The sequence below is a fragment of the Sus scrofa genome, chromosome 5 (assembly GCF_000003025.6).
Source record: "Sus scrofa isolate TJ Tabasco breed Duroc chromosome 5, Sscrofa11.1, whole genome shotgun sequence".
NCBI lineage: Eukaryota > Metazoa > Chordata > Mammalia > Artiodactyla > Suidae > Sus > Sus scrofa.
The window spans coordinates 40889673-40912776 of NC_010447.5; the positions used below are offsets into that span (position 1 = coordinate 40889673).

Below are 23104 nucleotides of genomic sequence, written 5' to 3' on the forward strand. Positions count from 1 at the left end.
TGGAGCAACAGACACAGGTCAGCCTATAGCATATTTCTAAAAGCTTTATTGGAAACAAAAGAAGTTGGATTTGTGTTTGATATTGATGCAAAACAAAGTTGTAAAAGAAAAGTGTAAGTTTATCTAAACTAGAAAAAGTTTCCTTCATGGGAAATCTATTTGGTTTTCCAAACTTTAAGAATGCTATAATGCAGACTGCTAACATTAGTTATTTTAGGAGGGTGATAATGGAAGTGAGTAAGGGGGATATTATTAATGTCTTTAAATGGAATTTACTGTTTAAAACAGTTGTAGATGTGCAGAAAAATTGGGGAAGATGGTACGGAGTTCCCACATTCCCCACACGCACCAGAAACTTCCTGGGATGGAATTTTTCTTTTTTACTTTTAGGGCCACCCCTGCAACCTACGAAATTTCCCAGGCTAGGGGTTCAATTGGAGCTGCAGCTGCCAGCCTATACCACAGCCACAGCAACGCAGGATCCAAGCCGTGTCTGCAACCTACACCACAGCTCATGGCAACGCCAGATCCTTAACCCACTGAGTGAGGCCAGGGATCAAACCTGCATCCTCTCAGATACTAGTCAAGTTCGCTATTACTGAGCCACAGCAGGGACTCCCCTGGGATGGAATTTTTCAAATTAACTCCTTCGAGAATTTCCAAACATAATTATTAATATTTCCTCCCCACAAAGATAACTTAAAAGTAAATTTGTGAAACCTTAAATCAGCAAACTATTAATAATAACTGTAATGTCACATTATCCAACCATTGCTGCCCTATTATGTACACTATCAATGACTTAATGTTTTTCTTCATTGTCATTTTCTCCAGATATTTCAGTCAGCCTGTTAGCAGTTGTTGTCAGCTTTTGCGGCCTGGCCTTACTGGTCGTTTCACTTTTTGTCTTCTGGAAATTGTGTTGGCCTTGCTGGAAGAGCAAACCTGTGACTTCCAATGTTACTACCCTTCCACAGAGCATTTCAAGTGCTCCTACTGAAGTTTTTGAGACTGAAGAGAAAAAAGAGGTTAAAGAAAATGGAAAGCCAGCACTAAAAGCTATTGAGCCTGCAATAAAAATCAGCCACACTTCCCCTGATATCCCAGCAGAAGTCCAAACTGCTTTAAAGGAACATTTAATTAAACATGCACGTGTGCAAAGACAAACTACTGAGCCTACATCTTCATCCCGGTAAGGAAAGATCAAATATATACAACTGTGTATGTGGCGTGTGTGTGTGTGTGTGTGTGTGTGTGTGTGTGTGTGTGTGTGTTGTATATGATTTCCTAAGAGAAAAATTGAGGTAGAAAAGGAGAAAAGACAAACAGGAAAAATGAGAAAGACATAGGAAACAGATTATAGAATAAGCAGGGAATGAGTAGAACAGAATAAATAGGAATGAAGAGAGAGATAAATTGAAGACCAAGAAGCCAAATAGAGAGCAGTACCATGAAAGGGACTTAGTAGAACTTGAGGTTCATTAAAATCTTCTAACTAGAGCTTATTATTTATCTACTCTTTCCTTTGAAATATCACTGGTTAATAGCCACTATTTGCAGTCTTTCAATTTAGTTTAATACAACCAACATATATCAAGAAAGAAGCTATTTGCAAAGCATTTCATGAAATCATCTAGAAGTTCACAGTCAACTGAGTAATAGAGACTAATATTTAGTCTACACTTGTTTAGCATCTACACCATAAACTGCTGGAAAATTTTGTTGTTATTTGAACTCCCATAGACCAAACTTTAATACTGATCAGAGTGTGGTTAACTCTACAAGTGTTGGTGAATACCATAAGCATACCAAGGACTATATAGGAAAAGAAGGAAGAAGAAGACTTCCTTAAGGAGATACATTTTAAGGAGGTACATTTTAATGCAGCCTGGAAAAAAAAATCAGCAAAAAATTGAATGGAATTTAAATGAAATTTGAATGAAAATTACCTTTATATGAAGAGGAAGAGAAACTTATTATGCAGCCACAGAGCTTGAGGGCATGATGTAATCATGGTAAATCACATTATTCCACTCAAATGTTAACTTTTCTCCAAGTGCTAGCAAAATCAACCTCTCCCCCATACACATACACAATAAATTGAACTTTAATGTTTGGTTTCCTCATCTTATCAGATTATCCCAGTTCTAATGTAGTGTTGGGACTCCCTTTATTTGGCCCAAATGATAGATAACAAACACCACATATTCTCTCAAGTTTTATTTGTCTCTATACTTCAGTGACATCATGATTAGTTAACAGTATTGCTGGAAATTGCCACATTTCCCAAGTTTTCATCATCCTTTTCAAATACCTGGACTCTTGGCCTCATTACCCTGCTGGTTGGACAACAACCCAACAGGTATCTATGTATTTCTTATTATTAACTTGTTAAATTCACAACATATGCAGAGAACAAACTGATGGAGAATGTGGAATTAAGAGAATAGAAAAATCATTTCCAGCTAAGCCATGAACAAGGGACATTAAACCAAAGCCAAAGGAAAATAGGAATTCACAAAATGGCAATTGGAAGAGGGTGTGCATTCCAGATGGAAACATTTAATGTGAAAAGACAGGAAATCTTGCTATGGAAACTACAAGTAAGTTAACCTTGGTCAGAAAATAGAGGTCAGCGGAGGAATAATGGAAGATAAAGTCAGCCAGATTTAAAGTCTGAGAAGGACTTGAAATCATGGCCAAGATGTTCAAGGTCTGTCTTGTCAAAATATTTGCAGCAGAAGAGTCCCTTGAATAAAGAGCTGTGTTTTAGGAAAATTAATTTGACAACAGTTTGTAGGACAGACTGTAGAAAAAGACATCTATTTTGAAACTAATGTAGTAGTTCATGCATGATAAAAATCAGGCAAGTGCCAAAAAAACAAAAGATAGAAACCTGAGAAAAGTTATAAAGGAAGAATCTAAGATCTCTTATTAAAAAAAAAAAAAAACAAAAAAAAACATTGAGTGACACTTCACTCATTCCAGGTCTATTCCAAACCTTTTATTTATGTATTTATTTTCATTTATAATGATTTTTATTTTTTCCATTAGAGCAGGTTTACAGTGTTTTGTCAATTGTCTACTGTACAGCAAGTTTTCCCAGTTACATACATGTATACATTATTTTTCTTACATTATCATGCTACATTATAAGTGACTAGACATAGTTCCCAGTGCTATACAGCAGGATCTCATTGCTTATCCATTCTGAAGGTAGTCCAAACCTTTTAAAAGCCAGACTGCTACAAGCTGATGACACCAAGCTACCATTGTAATATTTGGGCCCATATTGTTCCATACATATAACTCTACACTGGGCCTTCCTAGTCAAAAAAATAAGCCCGTTTCACTTCTGTATTGCTGTTGACACCTAGACAAAGCACTATAGAACTCAGGGTATATTTGTTGATTTACAAAAAAAAAAAAAAAAATCAGTAAATGAGTTTGATGACTCATCTTATCTATCCAAATGGATCTTTCATGCTTGCCAATTAGAAGGGGCTTGGTCTTTTTATCATCCTCTTGTAGATCCCGACCCTCAGCCTCTGTAATTTTGCTTATGCTGCTTCCCTTGTCCAAATTATAACCTCTTTTTTATCTGCTGTAAGATATTTAAGGAAAGGAAAATGCATCTGAGAGTGTCCTTTATTCTGTCCAGTTATAAGCTATTTTGCTTTAAAGCCTAGCAAAAGCAAAGCCTTGCTTTAAAGCCTACAGTCTAGCAATTATTTATTGTCTTAATGTTGAGCTCTAGCTGTTTGCCAAATCTGAGATGCTAAGTTCTCAGAGAACAAGCCTGTATAAATTTCTTTAATGTGTTCCTAATTTCCATTACTTTGTAGCTGCAGAATTAGCATCAAGTGAGTGGTTTTGATTGATTGATTGATTATCTCTCCACTTTTCTCCTTTAATGACAACATCAGATGGTGAGATAAATAGAGGTAATATTAGGAAGAGGCTAATGATGGCATACTCCCATAGATGAGCATACGCACCAATTTTCATTCTTTCATTAATAGTGTGAAATGAGGTGAATTGTAAGTGGCAAAATAATTTAAGGATGAGAAATTACGTAGGTTAGCTGCTATTAGGTTTCTAAGTACCCATTAAAAATAATTAGGAAAGCTAGTGACTGATCCAATTGAACATGAACAAATCATGACATGGAAAAATATTGTTGACTCATATGTGCTGATGAATTTACAGTTAGCTATAGTTGCTCTTTAGAAAAGTAATTTTTTGAAGCATAGTTGGTTCACAATGTTGGGCTAGTTTTAGGGACAGCAAAGATATTTAGTTATATATATATAGTATATATGTTATATATATGTAAGTATAGTATATATATATGTATAGAGTGTGTGTATATATACATGTATTCTTTTTCAGATTCTTTTCTATTATAGATTATTATGAGATATTGCATTTAGGTCCCTGTGCTATATAGTAGGTCCTTGTTGGTTATCTATTTTAGGTTTAGTAGTGTATATATACTAATACCAAATTCCTAATTTATCTCTCCCCACCTTTTCCCTTTGGTAACCATAAGTTTGTTTTCTCTGTGAGCCTATTTCTGTTTTGCGAATAAATTCATTTGTGTCATTTTTTTTAGATCCCACATGTATGAGATATATGATATTTCTTTGTCTGTTTACTTCACTTAGTATGACAATCTCTAAGCTCATCTGTGTTTCTGCAGATGGTACTATTTCATTCTTTTTTATGGCTGAGTAATATTGCTGTGTGTGGGGGTGTGTGTCTCTCTATTCATTTGTCAATGGACATTAATGTTTCTTCCATGTCTTGGCTAATGGAAATAGTGCCTCAATGAACACTGGGGTGCATGTATCTATTCAAATTATAGTTTTCTTCTGAAGCATGCTCAGGAGTGAGATCACTAGATCAGATGGTAGAAAAGTAATTCTTAAAATCATCAGACATAAAATCAGGAAGAATATTCAATACACATTGTTTTAAGAGAAATGAATTATGTAAAAATATGTAAAACTGGATTGCATAGTTCTCCTTAACAGATATTTTTAAAATTTAATTCTCCTTAAAAGATTGCAAAAATTGAAGTTTTTATTCCAAGATACCATAAGATGTGGGAAGCAAGATGTTATACAAAGGAAGAATTTAAAAGCTATTTAACTTGCTAGGATATCAAGAAGCAGTGACCAGAACGATGGGTGAACCTGAGATTTATCTCCATGAAATAGAAGTTCATAAAACATGCTGTGCAGATGCTTGAAGTTGTTAAATATCTCCTTTATAAAACATATTTTTAGTGTATAAACTAACTTCTTTGAAATGGGGTGGCTTTTTGAACCAAAGTCAGAGAAAAACTGTGCAAAATATACTCAAACTTGAAAAGTTTGTTTTCTGGCACTAATAAATAGTATCTCCTTTCTACAAGCACTAATTATAAATTGATTGGGACTCCTTCATAGTGCAAATAGTTCTTGGGAAGCTGACTTTCACTAGTCACAGGAATCTTGGAGTAAATTATTTCCTACAAACTCCAACAGACATTTCTGGAATCTCAGCATATGTTTATTATGAAATTCATGAAAATATGAATAATATTTAGTTTATGCCACTCTAAAGACCACAGCCTAGTAAAAGGGTTGGGAAATGGAAGATGGATCTGAAAACAGATGATTTCAATAGACTATTTGTAGTATGCTCAAGGAGATGCAGAGGCACAGGAGGTGTTAGGTGCACTCAGTTGGAGAACCATCCCATTTTTCCTCAAAATCTACTGAACTCACTAGGGAAGAGGCTCATGATAGCTAGCAAACATAATTCCAATTATGGGAAGGCCGAAAAGACACATTGAGCATAGAAATTTAGAGCTAGAATACATAATTAAGGTCAAAAGACCTTATAGGGACATAGTAATATCAACCAGAATGTTCTTGGACTTATTCTTAAAAGTTGTTATTGAGATATTTTTACAAAAACCTTTTAGGCTTTATTCTATATTGCTTATTTTCTTTAACATAAAATATTATGTTCTTACAACTTTATTTGTAGATCAAAAGCTACCAAGAGATATTTCCCAACCTAATACTCCATATGTATTCCTTTAGATATATGCTGGATCAAAAGCAATTGCTTATCATCTCTTGTAATTTGTATATATATATTTTAACATGATGAAAGATCAAGTATTTTCAGGATAACAACATTCATTAACTTCTATTAAAGAACAAGTCTCCCGTAAATCTTTGAACAGAATAAAGATAAGTTATTTCAATTAATTTTAATCATGATATCACATAATTGAGAAGAAAACCAATTTTTCTGCACATAACATTTATTATTATTGGATTGTTAGTCATATGGCTAAATCGGGGGAATTTTTAATTAATTTGTTTATTCAATAATATTTATAGAGTGCTTGTTATGTGCTGGGCATTTTTCTAGACATTTGATACACATCGGGGAACAAAACTCAAAATTGCCCACCTGCTTTCTTATAGAGAGGAACCAAACACACAGTTAAGTAAATTACTCGATGATTTTGAAGATAAAAAATTCTATAGAAAACAATAGTACAAATAGTGCAAAAGGAGTGGTAGGTATGATTGGGAAGCAGTGTACCAGTTTAATATTTGATAGTCAGGATAGAACTTGCTGAGAAGGTAACATTTCAGTAAAAACTTGAAGAGGTGGAATGGTGGTCCATGTAGGTGTTTGGGGAGAACTTTTCTTGTGGAGGAAGCAGCCACTGCAAAGGCTGGGAAGGTGGAACAAGCCTTCTGTGTTCCAGCCACAGCAAGGAAGCCAGTGTGGGTGTAGCAGAGAGAGCAAGGTGGAGAATACTAGAAGAAAAATCGGGAAGGTACCAGGACCTAAACTGTTTTTGGATTTACTCTGAGTAACATGGGAAGCCACCAGAGAGTTATTAGTCAGAGGAGTGCCATGATCTGACTTATGTTTTGAAAGTATTACTCGGTTGTTTTGAGTATAAATATTGGAGGCAAAGGAATAGAAGCAAAAAGACCACTGTGTAGACTGTAATCCAGAAATAATGGTTGTTCCGACTGGGAGGTAGTATTTAATGATGCTGAGAACTGTCTGATTCAGGATATATTTTAAAGATAGAAAAGATAGTATATGACACATTAGCTTAGGCATATGAGTAAAAAGAGAAGAGTCAAGAATGACTCCGATGTTTTGGCCTGAGCATCTGGAAAGATCAAATTGAGAAAGATGATACTGTGAATGGAGTGAGTTTAAGAGCCACAAACACAAGACCTGGAACTGTTGTGCTTAAGGATTTTGTTAGAAGTCTAAGTGGAAAAATTAGTACGCAACCAGATAATGACTGGAATTCTGGAGAAAATCTGTGATACATAATGTTGGCATCCACTTAGACGGTGTTCCAAACCAGGAGGTGAAATCACCAAATTTTGCTGCAAATGTCTTAAAAGAAACAGCAGTACAAAGAGAAGTGGGGTGAATGGAAAAAGTTTCCTTTAAGATAGCAGAAATAACAGTATCCTAATGTGCTGATGGTAGTAAGAGGCAGAATTAATAAGGCAGGAATCAAAGAGGACCATTCTTGAAAGTGACATGAGAGAAAATGGGCTTTAGTACATAAGTGGAGGAACTGGCTTTAGGTAACAGCATGATTAATTAATATCAATCAGGAAGGTAAAAAATACAGTACAAATGTTGATAAGAAGGTTGATGAGGTGGTGGGAATCTGGAAGATTTCTGTTCTTTGTTTTAATTTCATTAATGAAATGGGAAACGAGGTCATTAATTGAGATTGGGAATGAAGACGGTGATAGAGATTTGAAGAAAAGTGAGATGGTGTGAAATAGTCTTCTTGTGAATCTTAAGCAATTGAGAGGAAGAATGAATCAGGCTCTACATGAAGATGTGGTAATGAATTTAAAGTGGAATAGTGAGAGTTATTTTATGATTTTCTCTAGTTATATTCATTTGCGTATATACAGGTGTAGAGATGGAAAGTTGAATTCCACCAGGACTATGGTTTTGCCCTGCAACTAAGAAGGCAGAGAGCAACAAAGGAAGTGGGGATGCACTGTGTGAGTGGCTCTAATGATTAACCATGGATTTGAAACCGGTCAAAAAGGAGAAAATGACATCAAGGAACTAGGGATTATGAAATAGTGATAGAATCAATGAAATGGAAATTCTTGTGGGTCGGAAAGGTTGTTTGTATACATAACAGAAAAACAGTATAAGAGAGTGTGAGCTGGACAGAGGTGTTGCTCAACAGAGAACATGCATGAAGTTGGGACTGTGGGGAGTTTGCAGCTAATGTTGACTGCAAGATCTGGCTGTGCACATGGTAGTAACAGAGTTAAGTAGAGACCATCATTGAAGCAGAGGAATTCAGAGCACCTAGAAACAAAGTAGTTGGAAGAAACTTGTGCATTGTTAGGAATTAAAACAAAAACATAGTCACAGAGAGTGTTAGTGAACCAAGAGGATTTTGCTGACATAAGACAATGAATTTTTTTTTAAATTCTCAATATGCTCAATATTTTTGTGCTGAATAGCTCTTGTCCTTTTTTTTCAAACTTAATGGAAGAAATGGGAAACAAATAAAGATGAAAATGTTGTTTACCAGAAAATTGATTTACTATTCGAGCCTCCTTAGCTATGAAATAGGATAACTTTTAACTATTTGCTGATAGTTTTCAATATAAATGTCAGTATTAAAGCAAGGAGAGCAGAATTCCTTATAAACTGTTGAATAAACAAATAAAATGCTGCTACATATATTTTCGCTTTTCCCCTCTGACTTCTCAAGCAATATCAAAGGTAAATTTTATACTTATATAGAGAAATTTTCCCAACTTACCTGGAATATCTGACTAGATATAGTCAATATTACTTGATGCCCTAGGAATAAGAGTATGAGGATATAGGTTTCCCACTTAGAAAAGAAAGAACTGCTGGGTGCTAGGAATCTGAGGAAATCTGTTGTCTGGGGTGAAAGTCCAGGACATGCTTACACAGAAATGATTTTATGCCAGCTCTGCATCCCCAAACAGGAAACCTAGATTTGAGATTGTCAGAACCAGAGTTCATCATAGCATTCACCCTTCAGCCCTTGTGTCCTGAACTCTAATGGTAATTACTATCAGTATGAAAAATGTTAAGTTTCAAAGTTATCTGTACTATCTCATTTGACCTCCGTAACTGTGAACGGACTGCTTGATGGATGAGAAAAATAAAGCTCAAACAAGAGAAGTGACTTGCCCAAAGTTGCCCTCACTCCACAGGGAGGATGGACAAACGGATGTCTGATTTCAATCTAGTATTCTTTCTGTCTCAATGTAATGCTCTTCAAATGCTTTCTTTTGGGTAGTGGGGGAAAATAGGCATGGTTTCCAGTGAGACTGAAGGACTCTACTCACATGTTAGCCAAATCAGCTCTGTTCCCATATACTCAACTTCTGATCCCTGCTTGTGTTTGAAAGAAAGGAGTTCTTGGTTAAAAATATTTGAAAATTACCCTATTAATACATTTTCTTCTTATGGTATCAAGTAATATTGACTATATCTAGTCAGATATTCCAGGTAAGTTGGGAAAAATTCTTCCTCCTCCATCTGGAAGAGTGCTTATGAGGTGCCTTTCTAGGGTTGAAGGGTAAGGATGGGATCAGTAATAGTCAAATGGGCTTGTACTTTAATCAGTTGGATATTTGTATGAGACTAAATAGCCACTTACCATTGTCATTCCAAAAGAGAAAAAAATGCCAAAAAATAAAGAAGATCTGTGTTGTCATGGCAATAGTTTAACATTGTAATAATTAAAGCTTCTGTTAACTGACTAGCTAAACTGTGACTTAGAACATGCACTATTTACTCTATAATTAGGGCACTGGCTTACTAGAACAAAAATGTTCCTACTCTTTGATTTCTGTGAGAATGTGTTTTACAGATACACGGTTATATTCAGTAGCATAAGAAAGAAATTACTGATTTTTTAGAGAGAAGATAGATGATTAAATTTTATTATGCTGAAAAGCATAAAGGAGGAAAAATTATGGATCAATTTGTAAAAATAAGGAAGCAACTTGTTGGGGATTTTTGCTCACAAAAAATTTAAAAAACTAAAAATTATTGGATAAGTGAAAGTGATTTTGTCAGAAAGATTAATAAAATATTCTAAAAATCTTAGGAATATGAATATATAAACTGGATTATATATTAGCCCCCTTTAATAAGTCACAAAAACATATACTACCTGTATTGCTTTTTTGATTTATATTATTTTCATAAATTCCCTGACCCTAATTTAAGACCCAGATCTTGTATATCTGGTATATATTTAGAGACAAAATACATTTCATAGCATATTCAGTGCATTAAAATGAGATCAATCTGAGGATGAATCTGAGGAAACAGATCACTTCAAGCTTTAAGTAAGTTAATAAAGACTTTTACATACTCACTTAGCTACTGAAACTAAAATATTGGGTCTTAAATTCATTATAATTTTAATTAGGAGCTAATTCTGTCATCTGAGATAAAGTAGTCCTAGCGCATTTCTTTATAGGGAAATAATTTTTCAAGTATGATCAAGTTTAAACTTAATTATTGTTGAGTATGTAATATAGCATAAATTGCCTAATCGGTTTTACTTTTCTACTTAATATTTTTAAAACATGTTATTTCTTATAAAATAAAAGCTATGAAAACTATATAGGCTTGATAAGGACTTTGTACATGTCTGATACAATTTTATTTGCAAATTACACGTTTTTGCTCCCTTTCAATTTATGGTAACTAGCCAAAAAGTTAAAAAATCTCTAAAAATACAGTTGAAGTTATTTGGTCTTAATGGATTAAATAATTATGTTAAATATAATGTTTAAGTGGAAAAAACTATATAAAAAGTATGGTTACTTAATATTAATTTTAAATGATTTAATCAAATGAGATAGCTACCCTATAAATAATATTATAGCATGGCGTTAACAGTATAGCCCTTAAACCCAGACTACTTTGGTCAAATTAGTCAAATTTCAGATTTAGCACTTGGCTACTCTGTGACTTTAAATAAGTTACTTCTTGTGCTTCAGTGTCTTCATTTGTAAAATGGGGACCATAGTGGTAAATACCTCATAGGGTAACATGAAGAGCAAGGAAACCGATAAAGAATTCACAGTGTTCCTGCCACATAGTAAGCACATAGTATTTTAGCCTTTAGGCAAAATCTGAGGAGCAAGGTCAGACTTTATATTTTTTATTGTGGAAATTGTATATTGTGAATTTCCTTAATTTTTCTGGCTTTTATTATTCACCTTTTATTTCACCCCAAATTGTCACTGGATATCATTTCCTTCTATTCCAATTCTTATGTGATACTGGAAAATCTTTTTTTGTCTTCTTCTTTCTTCTATATAACTCTTTATGGCAGCACACTGAAAGCCTTTCAGGTGACAAGACCACTAAGCAGAATGTTGATGAAGAGATCATGCAAAAATGCTGCAGTGTATTTTCACCTGTGGCAGGTCTTGTTCAGCATTTTACCAGTTTCATCTTTATCTTAATTCAATATATGTGCAATATTTGTCTTTTTAAAAAATTTTGAGTAGTCTCTCAGTAAGACAGTAACAGACGAGGAGTAGCTGATATTTTTTCAGATCATTTTGATTTGTTTTCTTTATTTGTATAAAAGGAGTCTAAACAGAGTTGGATTGATTTCAATATATAGCTCTAAGGATTTGTTATAGTATTTAAACAATTGTTCAGTGTTCCAGTCCAGTTATAGAAAATAAGATCATTAAATGTAAGAGAGTGAACTTGGAACCCCTCTGATTATAATTCTGACTTATACAAATTTCATTTTGTTAATATGCATAATAATATATGTTGACTATTTAGGGTCATAAAATTATCAAAATATCATAGAATGACAGAATCGTAGAAAGTAAGTGTTAGAAAATACTTAGTGGTCTAGCATCTCACCTGAGGCAGAAATCTTCTCCTTCAACATCTAATCGTTTATACACTTCCTGTTTGGGAAAGTTCATTATTTCACCATATTGGACAGCTCTAGATATTTTTAAACATTCCCTTATATTAAATTGAAGTCAATCCACCTATAACTTCCATAAATTCTTATTTATTCTGTCTTGATGTTCCTTAAAATATTAGAGAATAACTAGTGTCAATCCCATTGTTGCTCTTGCTTCTGCTTTTTCCTTTCCTTTCTAGGTTCAACATCCTCAGCTCCTCTAACTACCTCTTAAATGGTATCATGCCCAGGTATCACACTTCTGGATGTTGATTAATTTTCTTCTCCTCCTAAATCAGTCTGTACATTTGTATCAGTCAGTCAACTATGAACTAAGCAATGCCCTCAGTATTAATGCTGTAAAAGATGCAGACGATGTAATAAACAACATAAGTGAGTAAAGGATTTTGAAGTAAATGCTGGAGAGATATTGAGTGTAAGAGAGAGCTGAACAAGGGAAAACCAAGCTGAAGGATACTGTGGAAAGCAATGTATGAGGGGATGAAGATCTGGACCAAGTAGAAATGGAAATGGATATGTCTCAAAGCAAACATCAACGGGTCTTAGAAGATTGAGTAAATCCCATGAATTAAAGGAAAGGTGATTCAAAGAATACTACAGGTTTCCAAGCATGAGTGACTGATGAAAATGTTAGCACTATTGTCAGAGAACTACTCTGAAAGCAAAGTAGAGAAATAATGAGTTTGCTTGAGTTTGGGGCAAAATTAGAATATCTGTTTAGAAATCTCCCTTGAAGACAAAGAGACATGGAACTAGAATTTAATCTATCTGATCAGGGATATAGGAATCATCAGATTCAAGATAATAATCATAGCCCAAGAACTGATTATTAGTCTAAAAGAATGACCGAGATAAGAACAAAGACCTGAGGCCAGACCTTAAGGAAATACTTAAGTTGACATAGCTGATGCTGGAAATCATAAAGAAGGTATACGTATGTCTTATTGCAAGTCACATTTATGACACATTAGTAAATTGATATGTCTAATGCACTGGAAATGTGGGCAAGATAAATAGTAAAGTGACTATAGGAAGTTCAGTTTGAATTTTAAGAAATATTATTTAGCCCCAAATTCTAATATTCTCCATTTTTTTTTTTTAATCCTTAAGAATTCCTAAAGCCCACTTCATTTTGAAAAAGAAAATGTACTCATTTTGGCTATCACTAAGAATATATTGTTTTAAAAAGTAAATATTCATTTAGTTACCTTAAATAACACTGTGTGAGAATATGTGGACCTATGTATTTTAACATTGTCATCACTAAAATGTGAAATTGATAAAACCAAAGTATTCAGATGAAAAGAAACCATCTATCTGAATGATTTGTCTGCATAGTGTTTACATCTAGTTACACCCAAGTGATTGATAACATTTATAATATTTTGTTGAATATTGAACTTTTTTGGTAATTATGTGCCTATGATGATAAGTAAAAATTCCAAAAGCTCATATAAATGTACATTTGTGTGTTTTAGGTGTTTATATAACTTTAAAAGACTTTTCCTTTGAAAACTGCATTTCTGGTTTTTCAGAAGTAACTCTGATTGTGTGTGTGTGTGTGTGTGTGTGTGCACATGAGCATCTGCTTATTATAACACTTTTATTATCCTGGATGTAGGGGAGAGTTTATATGCCGGAGTAATACTGTCATCAAAATGATTGACCTAAATGATTTTGTGTGTATGTGTGTGTTTACAGCCACAATTCCTTCAGAAGACATCTCCCAAGGCAAATGCAAGTTTCCAGTGTTGATTTTGGCATGGGCACAGAACCTGTTTTACAAAGAAGAGAAACAACAACCAGCATTGGGAGAATAAAACCAGAGCTCTACAAACAGAAATCAGTTGACTCTGAGGGCAACAGGAAAGAAGATGTCAAAACCTGTGGGAAGCTTAACTTTACACTCCAGTATGATTATGAAAATGAACTTCTAGTTGTTAAAATTATCAAAGCCTTAGATCTCCCTGCTAAAGATTTTACAGGAACTTCTGACCCTTACGTGAAGATGTACCTTCTTCCAGATAGGAAAAAGAAATATCAGACCCGTGTACACCGAAAGACTTTAAATCCTCTGTTTGATGAAACTTTTCAATTTCCTGTAGCGTATGATCAACTAAGCAACCGAAAGCTACATTTCAGTGTATATGATTTTGACAGATTTTCTAGACATGACATGATTGGGGAAGTGATTCTCGATAATTTGTTTGAAGCCTCTGATCTCTCCAGGGAAGCCACAGTATGGAAAGATATTCATTGTGCTACCACAGTAAGTTATAATTCTATCAATATGTTGCTTTTTATTTCACCTACAGTGATATATTAAACTAATTATTACTTAAATTAATTCTACAAAGTTAGGGAATTTATGTCCTAAATACCTGTAAATAGAGTGTGTGATTACATACATACACAATAATTCAGGCATGTAACACTATGTAGGTAACATTAGTGTCTGGATAAATTAAATGAATTAAAAAAAAAAAAACTCTTGTAATTTGCCAAAAATAGTAGGCCTTTGCCTTCTGACATAATTATCTGTGACCTATTCTTAGCACTCAGTTTCCTCATAGTTATTATTGGCTTTTATCATTTAAGATGATTTCGTTCCTCAAATCCAACCTGAAATGTACTTTTTTAATATTGAAAATTTGAAAAACAGAGTAAAAAACATAAAATTAAAATGTGTAATGCCATGGGTTATATGTAAAATCTTGGCATGTTGCTTTCTAGTTTGTTTTTTATGAATTCTTTAAAATAATTAAGATAAAACTAAGTTTAAATTTTTTCACACTCATTCTTTTTCATGCTATATTTTAGTACCATGATGTTTAAGTATATTACCCAGTTACCTAACCCTTCTTTTATCGTGGGACATTTGAATTAGGCATAAATTTTGTTATACTGAAAATTGTTGCATTCTTTTTACATAAATATTTTTACTATCCAAGATTATTTGACCAGGATAGATTGGAGAAACAGAATTAGGGAACTCATCTCTTGGAGGTTAGATTTCTAAATTGTTTTCATTTATTAGTTTTTACCACCAAGTTGTCTTTACATCTTTTGTCTAAATTTTAAAAAATTTATAAGCTTGAAATGTTGAAGTTTTGGACAGGGACAGGGATTACTTAAAATATAAGAAAATAATTTTCTAATTCAAAACATCTTCTTTTGTATTTTCCCTTTATTGGTGTTTTACTAAGCACAACCAGTATTGGAGGTCATTAAATTTTCATTATAAATAATATGGATAAATTAAATAAAAAATTACACTGTTAGTTTATTGTACTGCATCATTAAAACATTTTTAGTTGTTGGGTTTTTTATTTCATGGTCTCCTGTGATAATCTACTAGGGAAAAAACTGGGTTATATTTCAAAGTCACATTGGGTGTCTTTTTATTTCATACTGTTTTTCATCAAGTGTGTATCATATTATATTTTGAATCTGTTTCTGTTTTGTAAATAAGTTCATTGGTACTATTTTTTGGATTCCACATGTAAGTGATATCATGTAATTTTTGTCTTTTTCTGTCATACCTGCTTCACCTAGTATGAAAGCCTCTAGGTCCATCCATATTGCTGCAAATGGCAGTAATTCATTCTACTTTATGGCTTACATTCCATTATACACACACACACATCTTTATCCATTTGTCTCTTGATGAATGAACACTTAGATTGCTTCCACATCTTGTATACTGTAAATAGTGCCACTGTGAACATTGTGGTGTGTGTATCTCTTCAAATTAGAACTTTCATCTTTTCCAGATATATACCCAGAAGTGGGATTGCTGGATCATATGATAGTTCTATTTTTAGTTTTTTAAGGAACTTTCATACTGTTTTCCACAGTGCACCTATTTATGTTTCCACCAATAGTGTAGGAGGATTCCCTTTACTCCAGACCCCCCTCCAACTTTTTTTATTTGTAGACCTTTTTGATAATGGTGATTTTTGATAATTTTTAGGCTTTTTTGATAATGGCCATTCTGACCAGGGAGGTGACCATAGGTGTGTGAGTTTTTTTTCCAGACTGTCTATTCTGTTCCATGATCTATATGCCTGTTTTTGTGCCAGTACCATATTGTTTTGATCACTGTTGCTTTGTAGTGTTGTTGTAAGTCTGGAAGGGTTATGCTTCCTGCTTTGCTCATTTTACTAAGGATTGATTTGGCAATTCAGGGTCTTTTTAATTTTTTTTTTTAATTTTAGGATTTTTTTTTTCTAATTTTGTGAAAAACGTCATGGGTAATTTGATGGGGATTGCATTGGTTAGTATGGCCATTTTAACTGTATTAATTCTTCCAATCCAAGGGCAGAGGATATCTTTCCATTTCTTTAAATATAAAATATTATTTGAAATAGGTCTTAATGTGACAAATACCAAGAAACTGTTGCATTCATTGTACCAGTCATTCAGAGTACTAACTATACTAGCTGAGTTTTGGTTTGAATAATGTATTTTAATATACATTACTAAAAATTCTTTAAATGTTTCAATGAATTTTAACTTTGTTTTCTTATTCGGAGTAATTTATTTTTATTTTATTTTACTATTTCATTTTTTATGGTCACACCTGTAGTGTATGGACGTTCCCTGGCCAGGGATTGAATTTCAAGCCACAGCTGAGAACTACACTGCAGCTGTGGCAGTGCCAGATCTTTTAACCCACTGTGCTGGGCCAGGGACTGAACACACACCTCTGCAGCAACTGAGCTGCTGCAGTCAGATTCTTAACCCACCATGTCACAGTGGGAGCTCCCTAGTGATTTGTCTTTAAATCTATCCCCAGTCATCCTGGATCTATCCCAGGATCAGAATAATACTGAATTTTTTTTCACATTTAAAGATCAGAAAATTATCTTCTAAAGTTTGTTAACTATGTAATAATGTGTTATCCAATAACATATTAAAGAATGCAAAATTCTAATTCATTATAAAGAAGAAAGTGTGGTAGAAGGCAGGGCAGTGTGGTTTTTGGTCAGGGACTGTCTTCATAGATCATCCAAGGTACACCAGATAGTTCTGTAGCCATAGACCTGCAGATTGGGACAATAAACCTATATCTGCACTTATTTGATCATTCCTAATTTTCTTGTAAACTTGACACTGGAATGTCAATAACATCTGCTAATGTGCCACCATTAATTAGTTTTTTAACTCAAATGATGCAAATAAATTTCATGAACCTACCTATTAGGTATTTTAGTCATTTTGCAAGAATTGATAGGAAACATCTATGTTGCAATATAAAATTAAATTAAAATTAAGTTGAAATTAAGTCTATCACAGAATATCTGAATTCCCAAAGCATACTTCTTGTCCTTAAAACCTACTTGATTTTTTTCCTTTTTAGAAAAATTGTTAAATTATACTTAACATAAAATATTATATTAGTTTCAGATGTGCAAAATAGTGATGTGATATTTTAATACATTACTGAAAATCCCCACAATGTTTGGTTACCATACGAAGTGTTACAACATTATTTACTATATTCCCTATGTGTACATTATATCCCTATGACTTCTTTATTCTATAGCTGGAAGTTTATACCCCTTAATCTCCACTTATTTCTTTCCACAGCCAACTGCCCACCCTTCGGGCAACCACCAATTTGTCCTGTGTATCTATGAGTCTATTTCTGTTATATTGTGTTTGTCTTTTATATTCCAAATATCAATGAAATTACATGGTACTTGTCTTTCTCATTCTAACTTATTCCCCTTAGCCTAATACCTTCAAGGTCTATCCATATTATTATAAATGACAAAATTTTATTCCTTTTTTAAGACTGAGTATTATTCCATTGCAGGTGTATGTATACGTATATATGTATAAATATATAGACATACAAATATATGATACAGACACACACACACATATCTATACATAAATATACACCACATTTTCTTTATTCATTCATCTATCAAGGAAGTAGGTGGCATCTATGTTTTGGCTGTAAATAATGCTACAGTGAACATAGGGGTGCAGAACATTTTCAAAAGTGTTTTTGTTTTCTTTGGATAAATACCCAGAAGTGGAATTGCTGGACCATATAGTGGTTCTATTTTTCATTTTTTTAAGGAAACTCCATACTGTTTTCTTTAGTGATTGCATCAATTTATAATTTCCATCTATATTGTATGACAATTCCATTTTTTCCACATATTCACCAAAAATTGTTTCTTGTCTTTAATAATAACCATTTTGACAGGTTTGAGTTAGTATCTCATTGTGGTTTTGGCTGTCATTTCCCTAATGATCAGTGGTGTTGAGCACCTTTACATATGTTTACCGGCTATCTGCATGCATGTGTTCTTTGGAAAAATGTCTGCTCATGTCCTCTTCCCATTTTTTAATCAGGTTGCTTGTGTTTTATTGTAGAGATGAATGAATTCTTTGTATAGTTTGGTTATTAACCTTTTATTAGATAAATGGTTTGCTAATATATTCTCCCATTCAATAGGCAGCCTTTATGTTTTGCCAGTAGTTTCCTTCACTGTGCAGAACCTTTTTTGTTTGATCTAGTCCCATCTGCTTACTTATTATTTTGTTTCCTTTGCCTTGGGAAACATATCTAAAAAAAAAAAATTGTTAAAACCAATGTCACCAATGTACTGCCTACATTTTCTCCTAGGAATTTTATGGGTTCAGATATTTAATCAACTTGAATTTTCTTTTTGTATATGGTGTGAGAGAGTAGTCAATTTGATACTGTTGTATTTAGCTGTCCGGTTTTCCCAACATCATTTATTGAAGAAGCTTTTCCTCATTGCATTTTCTTGCCTCCTTTGAAGTAGATTTGTTGTCCATCTAAATACAGGTTCATTTCTGGGCTCTCTTTTCTGTTCCATTGATCTATCTGTTTGGTTTTGTGCCAATACCATGCTGTTTTGATTACTGTAGCTTTATGTAATAATTTAATATCAGAGAGCATGATACCTCCAACTTTATTCTTCTTTCTCAAAATTGCTTTGGCTATTCAAGGTCATTTATGGCTCTATACAAATTTTAGGATTATTTGTTCTAGTACTGTGAAAAATGTCATTTGTATTTTGATAGGAATTACATTGAGTCTATAGATCGCTTTAGGTAATATGGACATTTTAGTAATATTGATTCATCCAACTTCAATTACTTTCCTCAAAGTCTTAGAGTAATCAGAATAAAGGTCTTTCACCTCCTTAAATAAATTTAACATAAATTCATTCCTAGATATTTAGTTCTTTTTGATGCACTTGTAAATGAGATTGTTTTCTTTATTTCTCTTTTTGAAAGTTCATTATTAGTATATAAAGTGAAATATATTTCTATGTATTAGTTTTATATCCTTCAATGTCACTGAATTATTTTATTAGTTCTAATATTTTTATGGTGGCATTTATGAGCTTTTCTCTATATAGTGTCATCTGAAAACAGTGATAGTTTATCTCCTTCCTTTCTAATTTAGATGACTTTTTTTGCTTTATTTTTTATTTATTTATTTTTTTTAAGGGCTGCACCTGTTGCATATATAGGTTCCCAGGCCAGGGGTCCAATCGGAGCTTTAGCTGCTGGCCACAGCAACACAGGATCTGAGCCAAGTCTGCAACCCATACCACTGTTCAGGGCAATGCCAGATCTTTAACCCACTGAGCAAGGCCAGGGATCGAACCCACAATCTCATGGTTACTAGTTGGATTCATTTCTGCTGTGCCACAGTGGGAACTCTGACTTTTTCATGACTAATTGTTGTGGCTACAAATTCCAATACTATATTTCATAAAAGTGGGAAGAGTAGAATCCTTGTTCCTGACCTTAAAGAAAATGCTTTCAACTTTTTTCAATACCATTGAGCATAATGTTAGCTATTCAGTCAGTCCACAGGTCTTCTGGAGAAATTGCTGTATATGCAAGTGTAGATTCAGTGTGTCCGAAGGAGAAGGTAAACTCAGGATCTTCCTATGCTGCCATTTTGCCCTTCCCCCAATACATACTTAACTTTTAACAACAGACTCTTGAAAGGGATTTTATATTATAAATATTTTATATTCAACAAATCATCATAATTTATATATATTTGTTTCCAGTTTACAGCCACACCTGCAACATATGGGAGATCCCTGGCTAGGGGTTGAGGCCTACACCATAGTCACAGCAGTGCCGAATCCAAGCTGTATCTGTGACCTATGCCACAGCTCGTGGCAGTGCCAGATATTTAACCCACTGAGTGAGGCCAGGGACTTAACCCACATCCTCACAGATGCTATGTCACGTTCTTAACCCACTTAGACACAATGGGATATAAAGTTAAATCACATTTACATTTAGTGGACAGGTCTTCGGTGTCTAATCAGTCTAATCACTTTTGCATTTCATGTGAAAGATTGCAGATAATCTGGCTTTAGTAAAATAGCCCACAACAATGATTTTATTAGCCTTTTATTAACAATGAAGCAGTAGATTCTCATGGTATTCATCACAATTCTGTTTCAAAAAACAAAAATTCAAAGCTAATGCATATCTAAAACCTAAATTTTGAATCATACTATTTGGGGTTCTTTAAAAAGCAAAACAATACTTTGGCCTATATTCATGCCATCTATGTAATTTCCAGTTTAAATCCCTACATCGTTCTACTTTTAAAGAGTACGATTGCTAGCTACCTTCTGTATTATCCATGGGTCTCTGTCTGTCTCTGTCTTTCTTTGTCTCTGTATTTCTCTGGGTATAGTTAAGAAGAAGTATAACCTAGTCACTAAAGAACAAATTGATCATGCTTTTGCATCCTCACTGTATTGCTAATCTTTATGTCTTTGAGCAAGTTAATAGATCTCTTTATGTCTTAATTATCTTATCTGCAAAATGAGGATTATAAGAAGGTAAACCAGAGTTTACCTAATTTAAACTAAATAAGACAAATGCTTAGCATAGAACCAGGAATTTGTTAATGCTCAATATACATTAGCTGCCAAGAAATATTAACAGAATGATATCATTGGGATATGGTTTCGGTTGTTGCAGTTGATGTATTAATAAGGAATGAAGATCTTAATCCTAAAAATGGCCATGTCCTATTATTATGGTGAAGATAGTTTTAGGTGGTATGTTTTCCTATTTAGGTCAGAAAGTTTTGTGTACGAGATCATTTAAATCTATCTAGTTACTGTATGCTGTGATTCAGTGAGCAGATACTATTTTTCTTTTATGGTATATGTATGTGTATTTGTGTATATGTATACGTATTTGTGAATACATATACATACATACATACTCATACTGCCCCTCATCTCCCTTTTCCACTGGGTACATTCTCCTCTTTTTTCCCTCACCAACCTCTTCATGCACTTAAATAGTGCATATTATAAAACCTGAAGATCTAAAGATGTTGGATATCTTCTATATGTTCCTTTAGGTTCACTTTCCACTGTCTTCACCTTGTTTGCTGCCTTGGAAACCTGGCCTGTTTACCCACAGGCTCTCTGCTCTCTTGAGTTCTGGCAAGAGATGCTAGGACAGGAGAATGACATTGGATGTGTATTCTCTTTAGCTCTTTGTCTGAGAGATTGCCTCAGGCTGGATATATCTTTTACATTTCCTCTCAAAGCAGGCTTTTCTTCTTATCACTTTTTTTTTTTTTTTTCTGAATTCAGCTGTCACTTCCCTTGCCCTTTCAGAGATATGGATCATTACAGCTTCTACTGTTAGCAGCACCAGGGGACCCTGCCATCTCTTGTGGTTTCCCTACTTCTTGCTCACATCTTTGTAGATAGTCCTTCATTAAACCCTCTGGAATTACCCTAATTTGTGTAGGTTGTCTGTTTCTGCCTATATCCCAGGCTGATACCACAAAGAAAGAACATGACTCCTGATTACAAACAAGTTAATTTCTTGTACCTTCTTGGACCATGCCATATGTCTAAGATGTTTGATATGTTTATGACCTTTATGAAAGCTAAATTCGTCCCTTAAAATGCTTGATAGTAAGGGAGTTCTCATCGTGGTTCAGTGGTAACGAACCCAACTAGGATTCATGAGGACACGGGTTCAATCCCTGGCCTCACTCAGTGGGGTAAGGATCCAGCATTGCTGTAAGCTGTGGTGTAGGTCACAAACTCAGCTCAGATCCCATGTTGCTGTGGCTGTGGTGTAGGCCGGCAGCTACAGTTCCCATTAAACCCCTAGCCTGGGAACTTCCATATCCACAGGTGTGGCCTTAAAAAGCCAAAAAAAAAAAAACAAATACAAAAACAAAAACAAAAAAACAAACCAAAAAAAATAAAACTTGGTAATAACTCAAGGCTTTTAACCAGAAAATGAACCATGACATTGCTAAAAGCCTTCTAATCTTTTTTACAGAGAATTTCAGAGGGCCTCCTCACATTGGAATTTCACATTTCATAGCAACTGGGTAGTCCAAACTTCTGCCTCTTAAAATCAAGATTTTAGCATAAATCATATATTATTATTATAGAAAAGTTGGGAAAACTCTATTTATGATAATTTTATAGGTTTCAAAACATATATTTATAAGCCCAGTTTCTTACTTTAGAATACGAAATAGAAACACGTCTCTACTTTTTAAGTAGAAGCTACTGAATATAATTTAACCTTTTCTTGATAGTGATGATCTTTATGACCCCATTAATTACGATGGTATATTTAAAAAACAGATCTTTATGTTTGTCCATTTGTCTTCTATTACACTATTTTCTCTCCATTATAAGTATACATGCTTCCTGCATTCCTTACTTCTCCAATTTGTTTCTTTTATGTTGTATAATAAAATACTTAAGTTGGGAGAATTATATATAAGCAAAATCAATATGTCTTAACTAACAGATCTTATTCTCAGAGAAAAATGCATGAGACTTATAATAGGTCAGAAGTCTTTTTATTTTTTATTTTTTTTTTTTTGTACTCCTCTTTTTTTTTTATTTCTCCAATATATTGGGTTTTTTTTCTACTGTACAGCATGGTGACCCGGTTATACATACATGTATACATTCTTTTTCCTCACATTATCATGCTGCATCTTAAGTGACTAGACATAGTTCCCAGTGCTACACAGCAGGATCT

General features: G+C 33.8%; 1 protein-coding gene across 1 annotated transcript in view; it reads left to right on the forward strand.

Moving 5' to 3' along the window:
* The window catches only part of SYT10 (synaptotagmin 10), a 71434-nt gene that overhangs the window by 20255 nt on the left and 28075 nt on the right, over window positions 1–23104 (forward strand). Inside the window, exons 2-3 of the mRNA XM_001927016.7 lie at window positions 835–1192; window positions 13739–14306. Of these exons, the coding sequence (XP_001927051.3) occupies window positions 835–1192; window positions 13739–14306 (926 nt within the window). The remainder of the gene's footprint in view (window positions 1–834; window positions 1193–13738; window positions 14307–23104) is intronic.